At 39.3% G+C, this 20,167-nt stretch overlaps 1 protein-coding gene across 1 annotated transcript in view; it reads right to left on the bottom strand.

The window, feature by feature from the left end:
• LOC104159782 (mitogen-activated protein kinase kinase kinase 9-like) overlaps nucleotides 1-20,158 on the bottom strand; it is a 45,259-nt gene extending 25,101 nt beyond the window's left edge. Inside the window, 1 exon segment of the mRNA XM_009697777.1 lies at nucleotides 19,753-20,158. Coding sequence (XP_009696079.1) covers nucleotides 19,753-19,984 — 232 coding nt within the window. The 5' untranslated portion in view covers nucleotides 19,985-20,158.
• Nucleotides 20,159-20,167: the final 9 nt, after the last annotated feature.

Here is a 20,167-nt window from a genome sequence, read left to right as displayed (position 1 = left end):
CAATTATTGCTTCTTGTTTAATTCTCTGAATACAGCTTCTCTTCTGCAAGTGTTATACCTTCTGCACTCCTACCAGTCTACCACAATACGAAACACAAATAAGCAACATACTTCCTACACTTACAGAGTTAACATATCTTTCCATCTTTGAATAGATTTGATCACTCAGGACAGAGCTAACAGTGGCCAGATGATCGGCCTAACCAAAAAAATTCAGACATAAATATAGAGCACCTGCAGCAGAAACGCAGCTAATCTACCAAGGTAGTAAATCTTCTCATTCTGATCTGTTGATTTAAAAGATCTGCTTGAGATAAAGAGGTTTAAAAATAAGGTAGAAAATTGAATTGAAAATCTTCCACATTCCCAGCCTTAAAAAGCGAAATTGTTTGGCAGCAAAGATACTGGGCCTAGTTTTCAGGCAACTAGGGAAGACTGAGAGCCTGGAACATGCAGAATGTGTGTCAGCTTGTAAGTGGTAGATCACCGTTTCCCCATTCCAGGAGGGCCCATGCAAGGAATCTCTTTCTGTGTGCATGCACAGAGCCAGCCAAGTTGTAGATGAAGGTATGCTATGTACTACTGCCTCTAAGAACTCAAAAACATCTTTTTCTTCTGTAGCACAGGCTAAAAGCTGATCTTAAGTAGCATGGGTAGGAGCTAACTGGCTGTGCGCGAAAGGGACTGGTGAAGCAAACGGGGTATTAGAAGCACATTCAGACAGCTTTGAGGATTCAACTGCTACAGCAAAACAACTTCACATAGCAAATCACCAATACCATGTCATTTGCATGCTGCAAGTGCAAAGCAAAGCATGGTGGCTTAAACTAGCATCAAAAATTGTTAGCAACTTTAGGTGAAGGTTATCATGAACATGTGTGCTTACAGGAGTAATAATCCAGAATTGCTCACACACATTTTCATATATTCCTGAAAGACCTGGAAATTGTCCTCCGCAAAATAAGCATTTGACATTGAGAAATTAATTACAGCTCAGATGAATTCTGTCCAGCAAGACAGCTCTTCCATATCTTAAGGTATCCTAGCTGAGACAAGAAAGGAATATGATCCAAATAGGCCTTGGTATCTTCTAGCAAGACCTTCCCTGGATCAGGCAGTCATACAGACATAGGTACATATGATTTAGATGTATAATTTCAACTACTATGAATTTATTAAGAACTTTATTACCACAAGGACTCTCAAGAATCATTAGTGGTAATGACTTGACCCCACTGTTTAATTTGAGAGCCAGGCAGACTGCAAGTGCTGAAAGAGAACGGTCAATCGAGACATGTTAACTCTGAGCTTAGAGAAATACAAAGGTAGAAATTAAACACTGAGCCTCCTCTTATCTAGGTTATGATGAAGGTTATGAAACAAAAAAAGTCTATTGAGGTTCCTCCATATTCTTTGAGAATGTCTTTGGTGCCTTGCAAGAAGCAACATGGATATTTTCATACCAGACTCTTGTGAGAAAGTTTCCTGAAATACAGAGAAAGAAGCAGGTGCCATATAAACAAAGGGGTGGGTTAGGTAACCAAAGGCAATAAGCCAACACTTACCGGTTTGATGATTGAGACAGACTAACTAGCAGAATAGCATAAAGCAGAATTCAAAGATCATTTGACAAGACTCAGTTTGGTGTAGTCCTTAGTCATACTGTCTGACTTTACAGCAAGTAAACAAACAACTGTGTATTGCTAGGGATGAGAAAAACTTGTCATCGTTATATTATCAGTACCTTTTAACGCAAGTTTCCATCTATGTGATGCTTTGGCTTCTGCTCAGGACAAAACAGTAACAAAGTGGAAACAGTAACAAAGTGCTCAGTAACAAAGAGGAAAGGCAGCACTGCATGGCTTGCTTTCATCACTAACTTTACAGCATTTTCAGTCATCTCCAAGTAGTTCAGAGCTACAGGTGGCAGTCGGTAGCCTACTCTCTGAATATTTAGGATATTCTATGCTTGGGACTTTAATACTTCACAGACCGTTATCATCATGCTCACAGGTCTAACTGCAGCACCCAGGCCTGTAAGACCACCCCAGCTACTAGAAAGCCTTTCTTAATTATGTTCTTTGTCTTTGTTGCCATGAGTGAACTCAGCAATGTGAGAAACATTCACCTATGTAGTTTTTAAGAGAGGACAAAGTCTGTGAAGCAAAGGTTTATTTCAGCACTGGGTGCACAGGAGACCACCCCCGCGATCCTGCGTGCACACTGGTTAGTCTAACTTCCACAAATTTATTTAGGACAGTCATTCATATTCATGTCATTTCCCAGAAGTCTTATACATATTTAAATGATTTCCCGAAAGTTATTTACATCTATTCCCTCCCACTTGCATCTGCACACTGTTGTCTAGGGGTCTTCTTTGGGGGTCGTGGTGTGAAGGCTCAAAGTCTTCCTCTCGGTTAAACTTCCTATTCCGGTGCTTGTGCTCTATTGTTTCAGCTACATTGCAAACCCAAGTTGGCAGTTAATCCTCTCTTTCATATAAGGGCGGGAATGTGTCATCCAGGAAGAGGCTAATCATGGCTAAGGTGGTGTCAGTCAAAGCAATGTAACCCTGTCTCCGACCCCATACTTAACTTAACCCTATATCTAAATACACATTACCCTGTCTCCATCCATCATTGTTTTGACTGTTGAAGCAATAGTTAAGAGGCCAGAGCCAAAGCAGCCTGATAAAGTTTACAAAGAGCATCTTCATTCAGTACCTTCTGCAGATCATTGAATGCTGGCCATTAACCCGATCTTTCACCAGGTCTAATACTCTTCAGTTAGTAGGCAACAGTATATGCTGAAACAGAAGTGTCATTAGAGACTTCCCTGATACAACTGGAATTTCTCATTCCAGTCTCAATCTGCACAAAGAGTGATGGGGAGTTAACTCAGCTAATGCTGGTACCATTTAAAGATGTTTTCCTACTAAGTAAGGCGGGGGGAGAACTGATGATGTACCTAAGATCCTCTTATCCTTGTCTGTGATTTGAGCTAGCAGCTTTTCTAGCAGAGCTGGAAGTGATGGAAATCAACTTCTTGAGGTCAGGTGAAGCCAGTTTACCTTCTCCAGCTTAAGTATCATTCTGTATGTGTATTAATAGCTAGCAGGCTTTTGACAGAATGCAGTGTCAGACTTACCGAAAGTAATCAAGTCTTTAGAAGTACACAGGTCCCAGTGAAAACAGATCCCAAAGGGGATGATTCTCAATTTCATGAGTCACAGTTGTATTATCAATGACTTCAAGAAGAACGAGGTGGTTTTTTTTTTTCTAGAGCCAGGGCCAACTCAGATGCTTTTGTTGTCTACACAAAGATTTGTACTGAAAATACACCTCACAGAAACAGTCCCACTCAAGTATGACTGACACAATGGTATCTGACACCAAGTCAGCTCTTCCTCCTGCTCCACCCCATTCCACATTATTATGCTTTACTAGAGAGAAAAAATCTGCCCTAGTATCCAAAGCAATACAAAAAGCAACTTAAGATTTCTAAGATACTGTTGTAGCGTTCAGATTTTATGTAGTTGCTGCTACTGGATCTTCAGTTTGGTTTTGTCACTGCAAGTCATTATGGAAATGCCTGCTCTGTGGGGCACTAGACAGGGTAGAGTCATTTAACGGAAGGAAGGAGTTAAGGCTGCTATTGGTCTAATGAGACATTTATGGACAGTTCCAAAGGTGTAGCTTCATGTTAGAATATTGAACTTTCACTAGCAACTCATGAACTTGCACTAGCGTGTGTTTAGGATCGGGACTATATGTATCTAGGACTATTCTATGCCCTTTCAGAAGAAGAGATCACTGCAGTGAAAACACTGAAACCTTCCACTTTAACATTTTTTTTACTGCAGGCATCCTGTACCAGTACCCAAAACCACTGGTGAGTTCTAAGTAGGCAAAATAGAGGATCAAATGAATTCTGAAGGAATACAGACTGGAGTTAAAAAAATTAACAAATTAAATGCTAGGCAAGTTTCCGCTCTGCCATAAACTGTAAGATAAAACTACAGAAGGGCTGCCCTGGAGGCAAGTGATAAACATTTCCAGAGATGAAATTCTGTCTTGCATGCATGAAACAGATGCACACCTACCACAGCCTCACATGTTCAAAAGATGAATTTCTTCCCCTTCCCCCTCCTCCATCTTCATGGATCATTATAGTGAAACCTGGCTTGGATAGAACAAACTCACAACATCGCAGAAGGCAGTCTTCCTAGGCTCCAAACACAGTCAGAAAAGACAAAGCCTCTCCAGAAGGGGATTCCAAGCATAAGTCTAACATACATGCTCTGAATTACTCTGTACAGGAGCCTCTCTTGACTAGAGGCACATCTGTGCTAAGTGCCCAAACTCAAACCGCATGAATCTCTGTGGTCTGGTATAAGTAAGCAATTTCAATTAGAGAAGTTCCACAACACACCAGATGTTACAGAGCCATCTGGTGAAAACTAATTTACTCACAGTTGCAAGATTATCTCCGTGTTCTGAACCTTTTTAAAATTAAGTTTCCAGAAAAATACCGTTCTATTAGTGGGACAGCTAAAGTAACTCAAATTGGTACTACAGTTAAATCAGTCTTAAATAAAACTGTCCCTTGGCCCACAAAGGCAGCTGGAGGTCATAATTCATTGCATCTTGCACCACTCACCTTAATGATCACTGAATCAACTGAGAAGTCAATGGTGAACATCTTTGTAAAACACACAAAGCCACATTGCAAGGGGGACCGCATTTCCAGATATTAAACCAACTGTATTTTCATTACTCATGCTTCTACCAGAAAGACATGAGACCAGATATACAAATATACCCCAATCTTTACACCATGACAAGGTAAAACTGTACATCCTTTGAACTACTTGTACCTACATTTTAATAAACCCTAAGAGGGCTGGGTAAACCACACCTAGTATGTCAGTATCACTCCTGCTTCTTAGCCATTGCAGTAAGAAGTTTAAAACTGCTGAGCAAACTTTGTTTTGGGAGTATTCTCAACTTTATTATAGTGTTCCAATGCAAATAACTGCATTGTTGATATATTTTCCATTCTGCTTAACCCAACTTATTTCTATTACAACATGTGTTTTCCTCTTTCCAATTATGCTAGAAGCACTAATTGATTTGGATCTCTTTCCTTTTGCCATAATATACACATTTCTATCCCTTTCTTCTAATTTTCTTCTTCTCAAACCTATCTACTCTTCTTCCAAACACACTCTTCTACCCTACGTAAACAGATAAACCACCTGCACTGAATCTTTCAATTCGATCACTAAAACAAACATGATAAAGCTTTACTTAGGTGTTAAGTTGGTCACTTTATAAAACCTCAGTTATACACCTTCTAGTTTTTTTCATCCAGCACCGTACTACCTCTAGTACGCATGAAAAGATAGTTTAAAGAGGTAAATTACATTCACAGAAGGAAAGGTTTCACAAGGGAAATTCTGAACATTTTTCTTGCAACAAAATTAACAGGTCCTGTTCTAATCCTCTGTTCTGCTCATATTACACCATCAGAGCCAGAAAATATGTTATAACCTCCTCTCATAAACACAAACTTCTCCTGAAAGGCATTAGCACTGTCAGACTTTTTACTTGTTTCTTTTGGGAGGGTTATTTTAGTTTTCAGCCACACTTTTGGACAGTTCAGACAGCATTCCTAGTCTCCAGTGGGCCACTGTAGTAGCAAAGAGCAAGTAGGGAAACAAACACTTTAACCCATCCTGATCCAGTCCATAGTAACATCAAAGAACTGGCAGGAAGTGGTTCCTCATTTCATCTCACTGTCAAAATGAAGTGACAAGGCAGCAATGGTCACATAATTCCATTTTTCTGGTTTCTCAGCCCAAAGAAAGGATTAGGTTCATCTGCATAGCGTAGTGCTGAACAGAGTACTCACTCCTTTGCTTTGCTTGTGCTAAAAGCTGACTCATCACTTCAGAAGCAGAACAACATTCAGGGAAGAACTACTATAGCGAGATCACCCACCACAAAAGTAGCCCATTTTTACACATGAAGGGCTGCTGTCTACTGCACAAAATAGTACGAATAATCAGACATACTAAAACTTTCTGGCTGTACTAGCTTCATCTTCTTCAACCATTCTTCTGTTGCGTTCCCAATTTAGCACGCAGCACGCCAAGAAAATAAAGAACTTCTTAACTTGAGGCAAAAATTGATGACAGAATACCAAGGAAAGCAAGATTACCTTGCAATATCACCACAATAGTTAACCACCAAACTGCCCATTGCCCCCATACTGCATGACAACAGTTGCATCAGCAACTTCATGCTCCCCTTCCAAGTCCAGAGTGTGTGTGTGTGTGTATAAAGAACACAAAAGACATTGAAAAAAATAAAGGGTAGCTTCTTGTATGGCCCAGCTTACAGTTCACACCAAGCCATTTACCTGTGCATGATGCTACGCAGTACACCTGGCACACAAGAACAGGAATCTGTTAGCTAATGAACATGAAGCCTGATGGAAACAGTGATGGAAAGTCTGATGGAAACTATCATTAAGTGAAGGGAGAAATAAAAAAGAAGAGAGGGACTGAGTGCAATGAGAACTGAAAGCATACAGGAAGAAATATGGAAGGGAGCAGGTTAGAAGACAAGGATCTCTACTGTAGGGGAAAAAAGCTGGATTTGTTGTCTGCAATACACCGGGATATACCTCTGACTTGATGGATGGTTTCTGGCTTCACATTTAACTTCCACAGAACTTTTCCTCAACTGAGACAATACAGTCAGTATTTTAGTGCCAGAATACCTGCCATTCTTTTATTTAAATACTACAGTTCTAGGCAGACCATGAAACAACAAGGCTACTATCTAGTGATAAAGCAACATTAACTCATGTGTTGTATTGTTACATTTTGAAGCTTTATTAATCCTTCATAGAGACACCTACCATTATCAGTGTTTCTAGCGTGCTAGGGTTGATAGTGGTGCTTTGAAACAGGTTGGGAGAATAATCTGAAGAAAGTATCGGAAGCTTGTTTGCCAGAAATGTGAGAAAATCTGCTTATGAAGGTACTCCAAGTTAGTTTGAGCTTAAAGGAAGCTCCTGAACCTAGAGACAGAGGGGGTGGTGTAGGTCCCAGGTAAGGCCCTGACTGCAAACTACCAGACACAGCAACTTGATGATGCAGAGTTGAGAAGGTCTGAAAAACCTAAAAGTGGTGGAAATATCTGAATACCTGTAAGCGTCAGTGCACTTCAGTAGTTCTGTTCCAGTCTTCACCAACATTAGCACAGCTGTGAGTCAAACGCTTTGCCAACCAAGATTCCAGGAATGGGGAAAGAAGTCATATCAAAACTTGAGGAAAAAACTCCAGCAAAAGTATTTAGCCTGCAAGCACACCCCACTCACACCCATTCCCAAGAGCCCCTACTCATTATTTTGTGCTGTACTCTTGTCTCCTTAGAGCCACATCATCTGCTTACACAGTCCACGAGCTAGATGGCAGAGATGGCAGCAACAGTGATGGGTGGGTGAAAGGGACAAGAGGAAGGAATATAAAAGGGATAAATATGTCATCTTTGTTATTTTACTTGGTGTAGAAACATTTCATTCTAATATTTAAATCATTAAGTAGCCATCCAACTACCTGCACAGACTTAGTGAAGTTTTTTCCCCAGCATCCCATATTCTTATCTGGACTCTCAACTAGATTTCTCCTTTAGTCCCAATGCTTCACCATACCTATTCTCATTTTGTTAGACTGAAGAGAAGCAAGACGACCACTACTTAAGACCTCAAAGGCTGAAAAATGGCAAAGGAACTCAAACTCACATGGAATGACACTACTCTACCTAACTTACCTTCTCTCCCAGAATAATAACATGCATTTTTGCTGCAGTTGGGTGTTTCTGCAGATCACTCCAGAGCAATTCAACCGCCTATAGATACAATAGCCTAGTACCAGATTCGTTTTCCCATAGGCCTTTGTTCATCTGTTACTGTACGATCACTGTTTTCAACAGCAGTAAGGTCAACAGCCGGCTACAAAGAGGGGAACTAATGCTTACCCTGTCATAGCTGGAGTGTGAAAGACCACTGCTGCACTTGAGTACTCACTGTGGGTGGGAATATTGGACACATTTTATTTCTTCCTCCATCCTGCAAACAGAACGGCTTACTGCGGCTTGACTTATCAAAATGCAAAATGGCAAAAGTTCTATCAGACAGTGGATAAGCATCAGCCCATCCACTTCCTCCATTTAGATAATTCAAGTACTGTAAGGAGATGTACCACATACAGAGTCCATCAAATCCCAGGTGCAAGAGCCTTACAAGAAAGAAAAGAACAGAGTAAAACCTTTGCTGAAACCAATACTTTTTCACTCCGAGACCCTTAAATGCAAAACATGAGCAGGGTTTCAGTTCTAAAAGCTGCAAATCTTTTCCATGGTAGGACTTAAGAGCAACTCAGACCTGTATGAGGAAGTACCACCATTAAACTTCTCCCTGCCAGCAATACAGCAGAACTGTCAAGTACAAGAGTTGAAGGAAACAGAGTATTTCCACTTCCAAACAATTCCAAATTTATCAAAAAATTGCTTTACACAAGTTTCAGAAGTCAGCTAAAGGTTTACTGAAGCTGAAGGTGTGCCAGAGAGGAAAGACATCTGATTAATATCATAGGATGCAGACTCTCCCACCCACAGCAGAATGTGTCCAAAACCAAGCCAATCTGTTACAGGAAACCTTGTCTTGAACAAAGAATCTCCTCACCCAACCCCGTATGTTTTCTAAGGGTTTGTTTTTCAGACCACAGAATAAAGTTATCCAAGCTAGGACAGCTCTCAAGGCACTTTCTGAGAACTTCTACTCCTAGCCAGAGGGTCCATAAACACTAAAATGTCAATACTACACTTAAATTTTAATTTTTTCCCTGACACGCACACCCTGGAATTTCACAATTGGGATAGTCAATTTCAGTTTACAGTATTTTTTGTACTCATACCCCTGAAATCTTCAGGGTTCTTATTTAAAAGCTACTAAAGTAATAGCAAATGTTAACCACAGTCCTGTAGTTTTTGACCAGTCTTTATTTGAAGGAGAAAAGCAACCATAGGCCAAATAAAAATGCCCTTGCATAGAAGATGGCTTCACTGAATTTACTATGATTGTTCCAATCCCATTTTCACCTCCTATGAATAAACAAAACTTCCCAAGATGCATTTCAGCTTGGATGGTGGTGGTGGGAAATACTGGATGTTAGATAAAAAGATAGCCTTAATATATTGCTTCTTGCTGCTGCACTGTCTGAGAGTCATGGTCTCAGAAAGCCAGGAGCTAGCTAGTAAGTCTGCAGTTTACCTAACAAGTCAAAAAAGCAGCATTATTGCAAAGGGGACAAGGTACTGAGCTTGCCAGGTGTTCCTTTTTTTAATTATTAAGTCCTATTGGTGGTACACTGGCATACGGCCTTGAGGACAGAACTAAGCTTTTGGGAAAGGATTTCAAAAACTCACTCCAAAATGAGACCTCATATTGTAGTGGTTTGCCAAAATCTAATTTGCAATTTCAGCTCTACCTTCCATAGTCAGCCTGCACAGCTTTGCTTCACAAGTATCCAAATAATGAGCAATCTGCTCTTGATCCTGCATTCAAAGTACTTAAAGCGATTAATAGATCTGCACATGGACCGCATTCGGGCTTTCTGCATGCAGCCTTTACCTACCTTCTGCTGGGTACTCTGCCGTTTGTTTCAGTAGGACTGCATCTTTATTCTAATATTTGTTTGTGGTGCAGAAGGCTAAGTGTTGCATAAGATCCTGTAGAGCACAGAATTTAAGACTCACTCAAAATTTCACATCTTAGAAGAAAAAACAAAGAATCTAAATATTGTCTCTAGTAATAAGCAAGTATTTTCTCACTTTTATTACTAACCATCCAGGAGCAACACATTTAAAAAAATATGTACCTTGGAAGCAAAAGCTTTTTAATCATTGGGTACGAGTGAGGGTTCAGCAAATCCATAAAGCTGGCCGACTGTCCTCTTCTATCAACCTAGAGGAGGTGATGGATGTGACAGCACAGCAGTTCTTGGATTTTAAGCCGTGCAGTACAGTAACTCTAAAGAGCTAATGCATAATGGGGGAGGGGATAGGAAAGGCCTTCAGAGCCACGATATATTTAGAATCGATCCTTTCACCTAGCCAAGCTGAAAAAGTCTTATCGCTTTAGTGATCAGGTACAAAACATTTTGAATGCTCCTGGAGAACACTCAGGTGAGTTTCCTGTAGAAACGGAGCTGTTCAGCTCTGGTTTCAGACTAAATCCTACCACACTGCTTACACTGGAACAACCTTCTAGCTCAGGCATGGATTATTGTACTCTTCATAATCAGTTGAATATTCCATGGAAAAAACAGTTACATCTGTACCCAACATAGTGCTTTGCCAAATCGTATCAGTTTGAAAGCTTGCAACAAGTCAAGAACTGTATTAAGCAACAACAAAAAAAGGCAAGAGCAGAACCACATGAATGACATTCATTAATTGTCGCTCAAGAGATGTCTGAAAAGAGATCTAGTAATAACGCTGGTTCAGTGGGAGCCATTTCCAGGCAAACAGAAACATGAAACTCATGATGAAAAGTAGCACAGAACCATTTTGCTCTAGCTTCAATTAAGACATGTCTATGAAACAGTCAGTGAACACCAAGTACTATTCATTCCTGGAATAGGCTGGTACTCCATGATCCAGAAGGTAAGGAAGACATAAAAACTTCACAGGCAGCAGCACAAACCACACCAGAAGCTGTTTTTTTGGTGGTTTATTTCTATTTGTTTCTTTTTTAAACTAGATTTAATTAAAAAGCCTTAAGAAGAGAGCTGTATTTCCATTCATCAGAACAAATGTTAAAAGGCTCCAAGATGCATGATCAACACCAAGCTACAGCTGACAATAGTGAAATTCAGACTTTCTTGAATACTGCAGAGTTTTACCTTAAACTGAGCAGAACAAGTTGCCAGCTGCTGAGAAAGAGGGTAGTCCTGCACTGTTGCACAGCAAAGTCCATGCAAGGTAACAGCTCATGCAGTAAAGCCATCAGAAAGCTGCTCACTTTTTGATGTGTTAGATTTCTGTTAGTTTTCTGACCCAGCTTACTCTGTGATCAAAGAGTGTGAGTACACAGTACCCTGACAAGGCATTAGGAATATTCCCCAGTTACCAGATGACCATAATCATATCAAAGTCACACACTGTGTGACTGATTACATCAAACAAGAAAAAGCAAATCAATAAATCCAAGGGCAAGATTACAAAACTTTGACAAGCAGAATTGGGCATATTGAGTTCTATTAATCAGTTATTGGATTTTTCTTATTTTCAGGATCCTTGAACAATGCAAAGTCAAAAGCAACTACAGACTATTCTCTCTAACACCTTTTCCTACGCATATACTCAAAGAGAAGAAACAACAGAAAATCCTGTGATACTTTTGTGGCAAGTGGACCACATGGCCTGGTTCACATACATCCAACTGTCCTTACACATACCATCTTTACAGCAATTATCCATACCAGCACTTCTTTACAGTACCCCAAGAACCCCCTAGGAATCCTCAATTTAAGCACAGCAATTATTGCAATAAACAAAATCTTAGTGGTAGAAATATTTACCTGTTACTAGTAAATGGAGCTATTGGTGCACAGACTATTATTTGCTACACATCTAAACAGAAGTTTTAAATCAGCAAGGTTGAAGCCATGCTCACATTTTAAATGAAGGTTTCCAGTTGTAATACAAACAGCATATCTTAACATTTCTTAACAGCCAAAGCAAATTCCAGAGGCCTGTTTGATGAAACATCAGAGGAAGATGTTGTACAGCTAACTAGTAGCTTGGCTTGCAGCTCTAAAAGTCACCCAGGACTTTAGTACAGCATTCAAAGCACATACAGGATTTCAGAGATAATTTGAAATCCCTATGTGTATTAGACAGAGTCTGGTGTTTTGGGAGGGTGTTTTTAATAAAAGATAGTGTTACAATAAAAGCCGGGGTAATAAAACAATGCTTTTAGGAAGTGAAGTGGAAGGGCTGTGTGTGGTAGTAACACAAAGAGCTCATAGGAGGGCTGTCTACCCTCCGGCAACTTCCTTCTGAAGAGAACCCTACATGATGCTGCACCACGCTGCCTTTACCACCTTTACAACTCTTCTATGGGCAGGGACCCAAAAGATGTACTATTATGCGAGTGTGTCCTCTTCTCCCAGACCTTAAGAAACACTGATGAAACCAACCAACAGAATTATAAATCCTTATACATTGTGATAGTTTCTCTCCTTAGTGCGTGAGGTTCTGTTATTATTTCTTTTTCCTATCTGGAAAAAGTTCAGGCCTTAAGAAGGCTGAATTTAACTTTCCATTAGCAGTTGGACAATCAAGAAGCAATTATCAGATATGCCCGTCAACTCTGGCAAACTTTTGGAAATCAAAGTCACACCAATCTAACTGAAACTATTCTAGAATCAGAAAGTAAACATGTACCAAAAAGCAGCTACTTAAAATCACGTGCTATATCCTGTATTCTTTCCAACAGCTTAAGGCTTTCCTTGCCTTGTCATAAGGGAATACGCACTATCTTCAAAATGGGATTACTTAATTTTAAGGAATCATCTTGGGTGATGAATCATCACTTCAAAGAGCAAGACTGTGCTTAACTTCTAATGCTCCAAGTATGAGTTTGCTTTGGATACACTGAAATTCTGAAAGGAACTGTTCGACGAGAAAAAGCAAAAATGAAGCTGCTGACAGAAATCTCTCAAAATTCAAACTAAGTTTATTGATGTGGGAACAAAACAAAACAAAAAAGGAGTTGAAAAGGTTATTCTAGCTTCCCAGAAATGCCACAAGAAGGCTGTTCTCACTCTTTACTTGCTACTTAGAAATTTCAGAAAAAACACAGATTTATCCCACAGATGGTCAGACAGCAAATTCATGGGAGCAGCATGCCGATGCCTAGGTATACCTCCTGCATGATGGTGCTCAGGTCTGCTCATATCTGTTCTATGGTTCCATTTGCACAATTTAGAGAAAATGCTTCATGTCATAACTCTGGGGTTTTGTTTGGGGTTTTTTTTGGAACAAGAACAACCCTGCAGAAAAATATATGCAGTGAAACAAAGACATGAAAAGGACGTTAGCTATGTTTTTAAAAGTAATAGACACAATTTCACTTCTTAAAAAATGAGAGGAACTCTTTCCATTCTTGTCTACAAAAATAAGGAATTCCATTTGTGAAATTGTCTTTTTGCTACTTGGTGTGGGCAGGAGGAGACCAAAGTGTACTTGTGGACATCAAACTTATTCCATAAAGTCTTTCTATTTTGACTTGCAATTAACAGTGAAGACATCAATTCATATTCAACTAAAACAAACCATTTACAGGAGATGTATTTTAATTTTGGAATGCTCAGAAACCTACTAAAACATACTGAAAATAAGACTGCAACATGAAAACATCTGTCAAATCTTTCAGAGAGGAAAGCACTTGCACTAATTCAGACAAGCTAAATAAAAAAACCACCCCCACAAAGTAAACCGTCACCCTACTTCTGTGAATTCCCAGTGTTTCAAGAGCTTAAAAATTAGCAACACTGACAGATATAAGTTACATCTTCTGCACTAATAACACATGAAATTAAAATATGTTTTTCATTCTGTTCAACAAAAAGTTGTAGTATAACTGGTATGAATTTCATCATCACATTACCACATGCTAAAATCAGTTATTTGGAGTTTTTTTTCAACCACAGTACAAGAGACCAGGATGTCAGCACAAAGGCTGATGCTCTGGGGAGACAGAGAAATAAGCAGAGTAACCAGAACTAGGAGTTAATGCACCATTAGCAATATCATATACAATGTCCATAGTTTCAGATAATTGCTTAAGGGCAGAACCTGAAAAGTCATCCTTAATCACCCTTAGAAGTATATTCAGGCTATTTGAAAGGCTTGATTTTTACTGTACACACTTTTTAAATCTAAAGAAAAAAAAAAAAAATAGATGTTTACTGATTTTTGCTCCCTGAACTGAACCAGAGAACATCTGCATAAAAATAATCTCCTAGCTGTCGTCCTCCCCCCCAAAAAATCTCACATTTTTACCACTACCCTCTTACAGGGCAAGGGACCACCCAACTAAGGCCAGATCAGTTATTAACCCAGTGTAAAGCATTCAGATGCCATTGAAATAGTTTCACTATACTTTACACGAAGCATTACTCACACTCATTTAATTGCACTGACAAAGGAAATCCACTCTGATAGAAGGCACAACATCAGAGTTAGTCAGCAAATTACACTGAAGTATCAGAAGCAGCAATAATAGTGCAGACTTCCCAACTGCCCTGCCAACATACTTTACGCAGACCCTGGAAGAGCTCTCCTCTATGACACTGCCAGACAGAGCGAGAGGTTTACATTAAAGACTTTTCCTTCCCTGAAAAGACCAACAGAAGACTGTCAATTATGAATGGATGTTGCAGTGAATACTGCAACAAGGAATGAAATAACTAATCACATGTTCTCAAGACTGGTATGTAACATTCAAGTCCTGTTGTCCTTGGGGTGGATTTGAACTAGCTGCAAGGAATCTCTGCTTCTAAATTCCACCCATACTTTAAAAAAAAAAAAAAGAGTAAGGAAAACAAGGAATATCATAAGTCCTAGGAAAAACTGTCCAGTGACCATGTGAAAAACACCTCTATTAAGCCTTTTTCTGTTCATAAAGATGCTAACAATTGCATAAAATAAGTAAGCAAAGCTATAGCAGAGTTTGGAATTCTTTAGAAAGCTCGAGTCTTGAATCTCAGGGTACCACAAGCTTACCCTGGTGGTCCAAAAAGTAGAAGCAGCAAACACCTGCAAAGAACTAGCAGGGAAGAACTACTCACTTGCCTGAATCAGAATTATTGGGTTTATTTTGAGCTCTGTCCATACCTCTTTCTTTGATCTTAGCCACGTCACTTTACTGCTAATCTTCTGCGCCACTTTGTGGAACACAAACATGGGGACTTTTATAAAGCACTTTGCTAACTGGCATGAACACCCCCAGCAAAATCTTTCAATGTAGTGCAAATAACAAACACATTTCGCTGAGCCAGTCAAAAAAGAGAGCAAATACGTTTTTGCTAGTTGTCTGCAGCATTAGTTAACTGTCATTATTCCTATAGTAATGCTGGTATATCTAACATTGACAGACAAACAGAAACAAACAGGACTAGCCTCATTATATACAGTACTTCAAAACCAACAGGACCATCCTTTTCGATCCTAAACATTATGTGCCAAGCACCTTCCTCTGGCCAGAAATGAGACTCAAATCACGGATAAGAGAAAGGGAAACTCTAAGAGCTGTGCTAATTAAACAGTGATGTTGACTTCAGTGGGCATTCCTAGTTGCTTTTGTTCTATGGCTCAGCATCTTGATTATTTAGGAGCCTTCACATTGGGAGAGGCCTACTACTAATTCTGTAACACACACTGTGGTGAGCACCAATATGCAGTTGAAGAGGGAAAGGTTAGCAATATCACCAGACAAAGAGAAGAAAAAGAGGCCAGAGAGGATCGTCAGATTAATAAGATTAATTTTCATATGGAATGAACTGAATCTCTTGCATTAAAATGCCAAAAAATCAAATGCCTCACACAGCAGAACAAAATAGCTTTCCTGGGTTATCTTCTTTCTGTTGTGGAGTTACATGACTGATATGCAGGTTGCTAATGCCACTGGAACACTCGTCTACCAGACTCACTGCCAACTGAACTGACACTCAGCAAAAGAATTTCAAGGTCTCTAAAAATAAATCACAGGTGTGCAATTTGGTCTGCAAAGATCTTTATCTAGGATTTCCTGATAGTGTCCCCAAAGCAATGAAACAAGGCAGCCCTCAGAACTTCCAAGACTTAAAATAAAAATCTAGCTCAAATGAACACAGTACTTAAAACGCACAAGGCACTTTTCCTACCCTCTAAATGTATTAGCATTAAACATGAAGTTATGATAATGAAAAGGAGAAAAAAAAATGAAGAAATACAATGGAACAGGAAAGAATGTCCACCTTTTTGGCTAAAATAAGGAAAACAGACAATTGGTTTGGAGAGTGCTTTTTGACAAGGAGAATCTCAAGAAACAGACATCTCCTGGAATCTTCAAATAACTCCCTGAGGTTCAGTCCCTATACAAGATGGAGTTACCTCCCAAAGCAATCAAAACGTTCTGTTCTTCACTATGCCACCCAAAATGTTGAGAACTATTCTGAGCATTGTTTTGGTACCTACTACTTGAGTCCACCAAGCTGCAATAGTTTAGATTTAAAAGAATTATTTTTATTAAATTCTAATATATATATATATCATAGGGTAATTTCTCAAACTTGTATTAAGGTGCCCAGTTGACTTATTTTACTGTTCAAAATGTAACCTGACCTTCTTAAAAGGTTCATCATGAAGTACTGTCCTTAAGCATTCTGTATCCGCCTAGATATAAGCGGACATCTGAAAGCAAGGCATTCTCTGATTTTCTTCTAGTCTAGTACAAATTTGATTTTAAATAAGGCAACTCTGTTCTTTCCCACTCCCCCATCTTGTTCTCTAACTCCCAAGCTAACTCATCCTGCAGGTCCCAGCTGGTGCTTGAAGGCAAGATGAGATGTATGAAAATCGCTACCTATTACTAAACACAGGCAGTACCAATCAGTAGATCAATACAGCTGATGCTCCCATGACAGCTCTACAGTACTTGTAGATGTTTAGTACGTGAAAGAAATAAGTCCGCAAGAATCTTTTCCAAGTTCTTGCACAAGGAAGCTGTTCCTTCTCCAGTCACATTACTGCCTATGGGTTGGTGGTAACTTGTTCAAAGAAAATGCCACAAACTTGTAATTCTACAGGCACAAAGCTAACAACATAAACTGTTCTGAATTATTTACAGTAATTGAGGAAACCAAGTACATCAGAAAAACACAGAAAACGCAAGCTATATGTAAATCAGGATACAATAACATACTTAGTCCACTAATCTTTACAAAACTTGTCAAAAGCTTTCTATAGAAAACAGAGCAGAGAAATTTCCAAGATGTTTATTCCATATAATGGAAAAGGGATTTCAGCAGTGCAGGGTATTCAGGAAAGACATGACTTGGGTAGTCCAAAGTAGTTTATCCTACAGATAACCATGAGTTAAGTCTATCTGCATGTATAGATAACACACACTTTGGGAGAAAAAAAACAACCAACAAAACCAAAACAAACAGAAAAGACCAACAGTCTCCCAAAAACCTCCACCATTGTCATAATCTAATATTTACGATACTTGCTTTATAGATACAGCCAGAAAAGAGTATATATTTTCAAATGTTTAAGATAGTATACATTTTTAAAAATTTCTCTTCCACCACACAGCACAGAATGAAGAACTCTATATTGCCAAAGTAAAGTTGTAATGTAAATGTAAAGCTGTTGTAATGTCAATCCCATACCTGAGGTTACTAATTCATCTTACTTCAAAACAGTTACAAAACAATGAATTTTCCTTAAAAATATCTGAAGTCTTTCCCTCCAGTACCAGTTCCTACATTTAGTTTCCCAAATTTAATACTGCTTTCTGCAGACTTAGCTGGGCTGGAATTTTCCCATACCCCTCATTTCCATACTAGATCTGATAGTATCTTTGGTCAGGATCACCATGTAAATTCTCTAACTCTCCCCTCCAAACATAGACATCTTTAAATCCTTTCACAGGCACTCCCATTCATTCTTCCTCTTCCTTTACTATGGCTTCCTCTCAAATGAGGAAAATTCTAGTAACATATGTAGCAAAACCCTCAACTTCTCACTGACAATTTACAGTGCAGCACAATTACGTGCTGCTGATTCACTGTGACAAGAGACATTTACTCTTGCTGCTGACAATACAGATGTTTTCTAGCATCCATATCTGCGTTTGGCTGGTGACATTGTGCACTGGTGTCCCTCTGGTCAGGCTGGTTCTCTGGTTGATACATTTCGCTTTTACAACTAGCAGCCTCTAGTCTGAATAAACCAATTAAATACTGGGAGATAACAGCTTTTTAATTTAGAAATTACTTCCATTCTATACCTCAAAAATGTTCAGATAGCATTAAGCAATAAAGTCTTAATAGCCTGTTAGCAAAATAAGCAAGTAAATATTTTCTTAGTTAAGGAGGAGAGACCCAACACTGAAAAGCAAATATTTCTTATTCACAGATGCAGCCAGTCATCCATTAACCAAGCCAATCAATCCTTCCATTTTTCAGCATTTATCAATATGCCTATATATACTGCCATCTGCAAGGGAAGGGTTTAGATATTAGGAACTCCTTACAGACGTTAAGATTGCCTTACTCTAACAAAAAGGGAAATTTTAATATGATAAGAATAATATTACAGAAACTAATTTGAAAGCTCTCATAGTTCCTATTTTCAAACTCACTAAAAAGAGTTAGCAATACTTTTTTCTCTTCACAACAAACTACATAAATTCACCGCCACAAGATTTGAGGTAAAACAAAAAAAAAAACCAAAGGAAGATTCTGCAAGGCCTGGAAATTTACAGCATTATAATGGTTAATGCTAGCTCTAGTGAATCTATTTAAGATATTAAAATTCCCATCTGTCAGACCTCTTTGCTAGATATTATTGCCCTCAAAGCAAAAGAGAACATGTGCCTACACCCCAGCCACCCAGTTCATAGCGCTTCTTATTAACTCAAGCCATAATGAAAATGGGTTCATGCCAACCCACCTATCTAAACCACTGCAGCCAACATGCAGGCACATGTTTGCTCTTATCTAGACATAGACAAGCAGAGAGAAAGGCTAAAGAGCTGCATGCAGGCATCAGGAAAGGAGATTATGATCTCTAAACCACTGCAGCAGTGTGCTCCCACACTCATAAATAATGTTCTATGCACGCGTTTGACTTAAAGGCAATTTTAAGTTTTGGAAAATAGACACACTACAAAGACAATACCCAAGTAGCAGGCAATAATGCTATTAGTATTAGAGTAGCTATTCATCATGATTTCGCAGATACGTAGCTACCAAAGTTCAGTCCCCATGCTCTTAATGGGTTAGCCGCATCCCATGTAAAGCACCACAAACATCAGCTGAAGTCCTGGGTGTACAAGGGCACCCACTGGGACATTTCATTTACCCGAGCTAACATTTCTGTCAACACCAGCTCTATGAGGGATAGAGAGAAGATCCAATTTAGCAGGGATGGGTTAAATTTCCCATAAGGTAAACAGGCTTGCACCTCATCTACACAGCAAAATCCAGTGGATAAAATGAAAGCTTGGGAGCATTTATCTTTCCAAAGGAGAATTTATCCTTCCAAAAAGTGGAAGAATACACATTTTAAGGTCAACAAGACCTTCCAACACTCAAGAGTCTGCTGAAATGCCCATAAACCTGAGACACTGTTTATATATGAACTACTAGAGAAGCATGCCTCATCTAAAGTTGCTTTTCCATCCAATCATTTAAGTTGCTTCTACAAAGTGAAAGCATTTACATGTTTCCTGTCGTCTGTAGCAACATATTGTAGAAAAATAAACCCCTCTGGTATTGAATTAGAGGATACAGTGGTTCACAAGAAAGGATCGCTCAGTTAACACTACTCCCCTCTTTTCTTTGTACGATTTCTTTCCCAAACCGTATCCCAGCACCCTGGCTGTTCACTGTGTAGCACTTACTGTTGCTGGACTTCAGGTCACGGTGAATTATAGGAACAATTGCTTCCTCGTGCAGGTAGTTCATTCCCTTCGCAATCTGTACTGCCCAGTTCACTAGTATGTCAGGAGGTATCCTTTTACCAGACAACACTCTATTTAGAGATCCTCCACGGGCAAACTCCATGATCAGGCAAAGATTAGGTTCCTTCAAACACACACCCCTGAGGGCAATGATGTTGGGATGCTTTAACATTGCAAAGAGCTTGGCCTCTTGGCGGACATTCTCAATGGTCTGGCTGATGTCCTCATCAGGGTCATAGCGAGCTGCCTTGACAGCAACCTCATCTCCTATCCATACAGCTCGATACACTTTTCCGAAGCCCCCTATGCCAATGATTTCCTCCAGAACAAGCTCTGAGAAGTCGATCTCCAGGAC

The sequence above is a fragment of the Cariama cristata genome, unplaced genomic scaffold (assembly GCF_000690535.1).
Source record: "Cariama cristata isolate BGI_N322 unplaced genomic scaffold, ASM69053v1 scaffold5603, whole genome shotgun sequence".
In the NCBI taxonomy this organism is placed as follows: Eukaryota; Metazoa; Chordata; class Aves; order Cariamiformes; family Cariamidae; genus Cariama; species Cariama cristata.
Note: the sequence above shows the minus strand (reverse complement) of the source record. Positions and strands in the feature narration are given on the sequence as shown.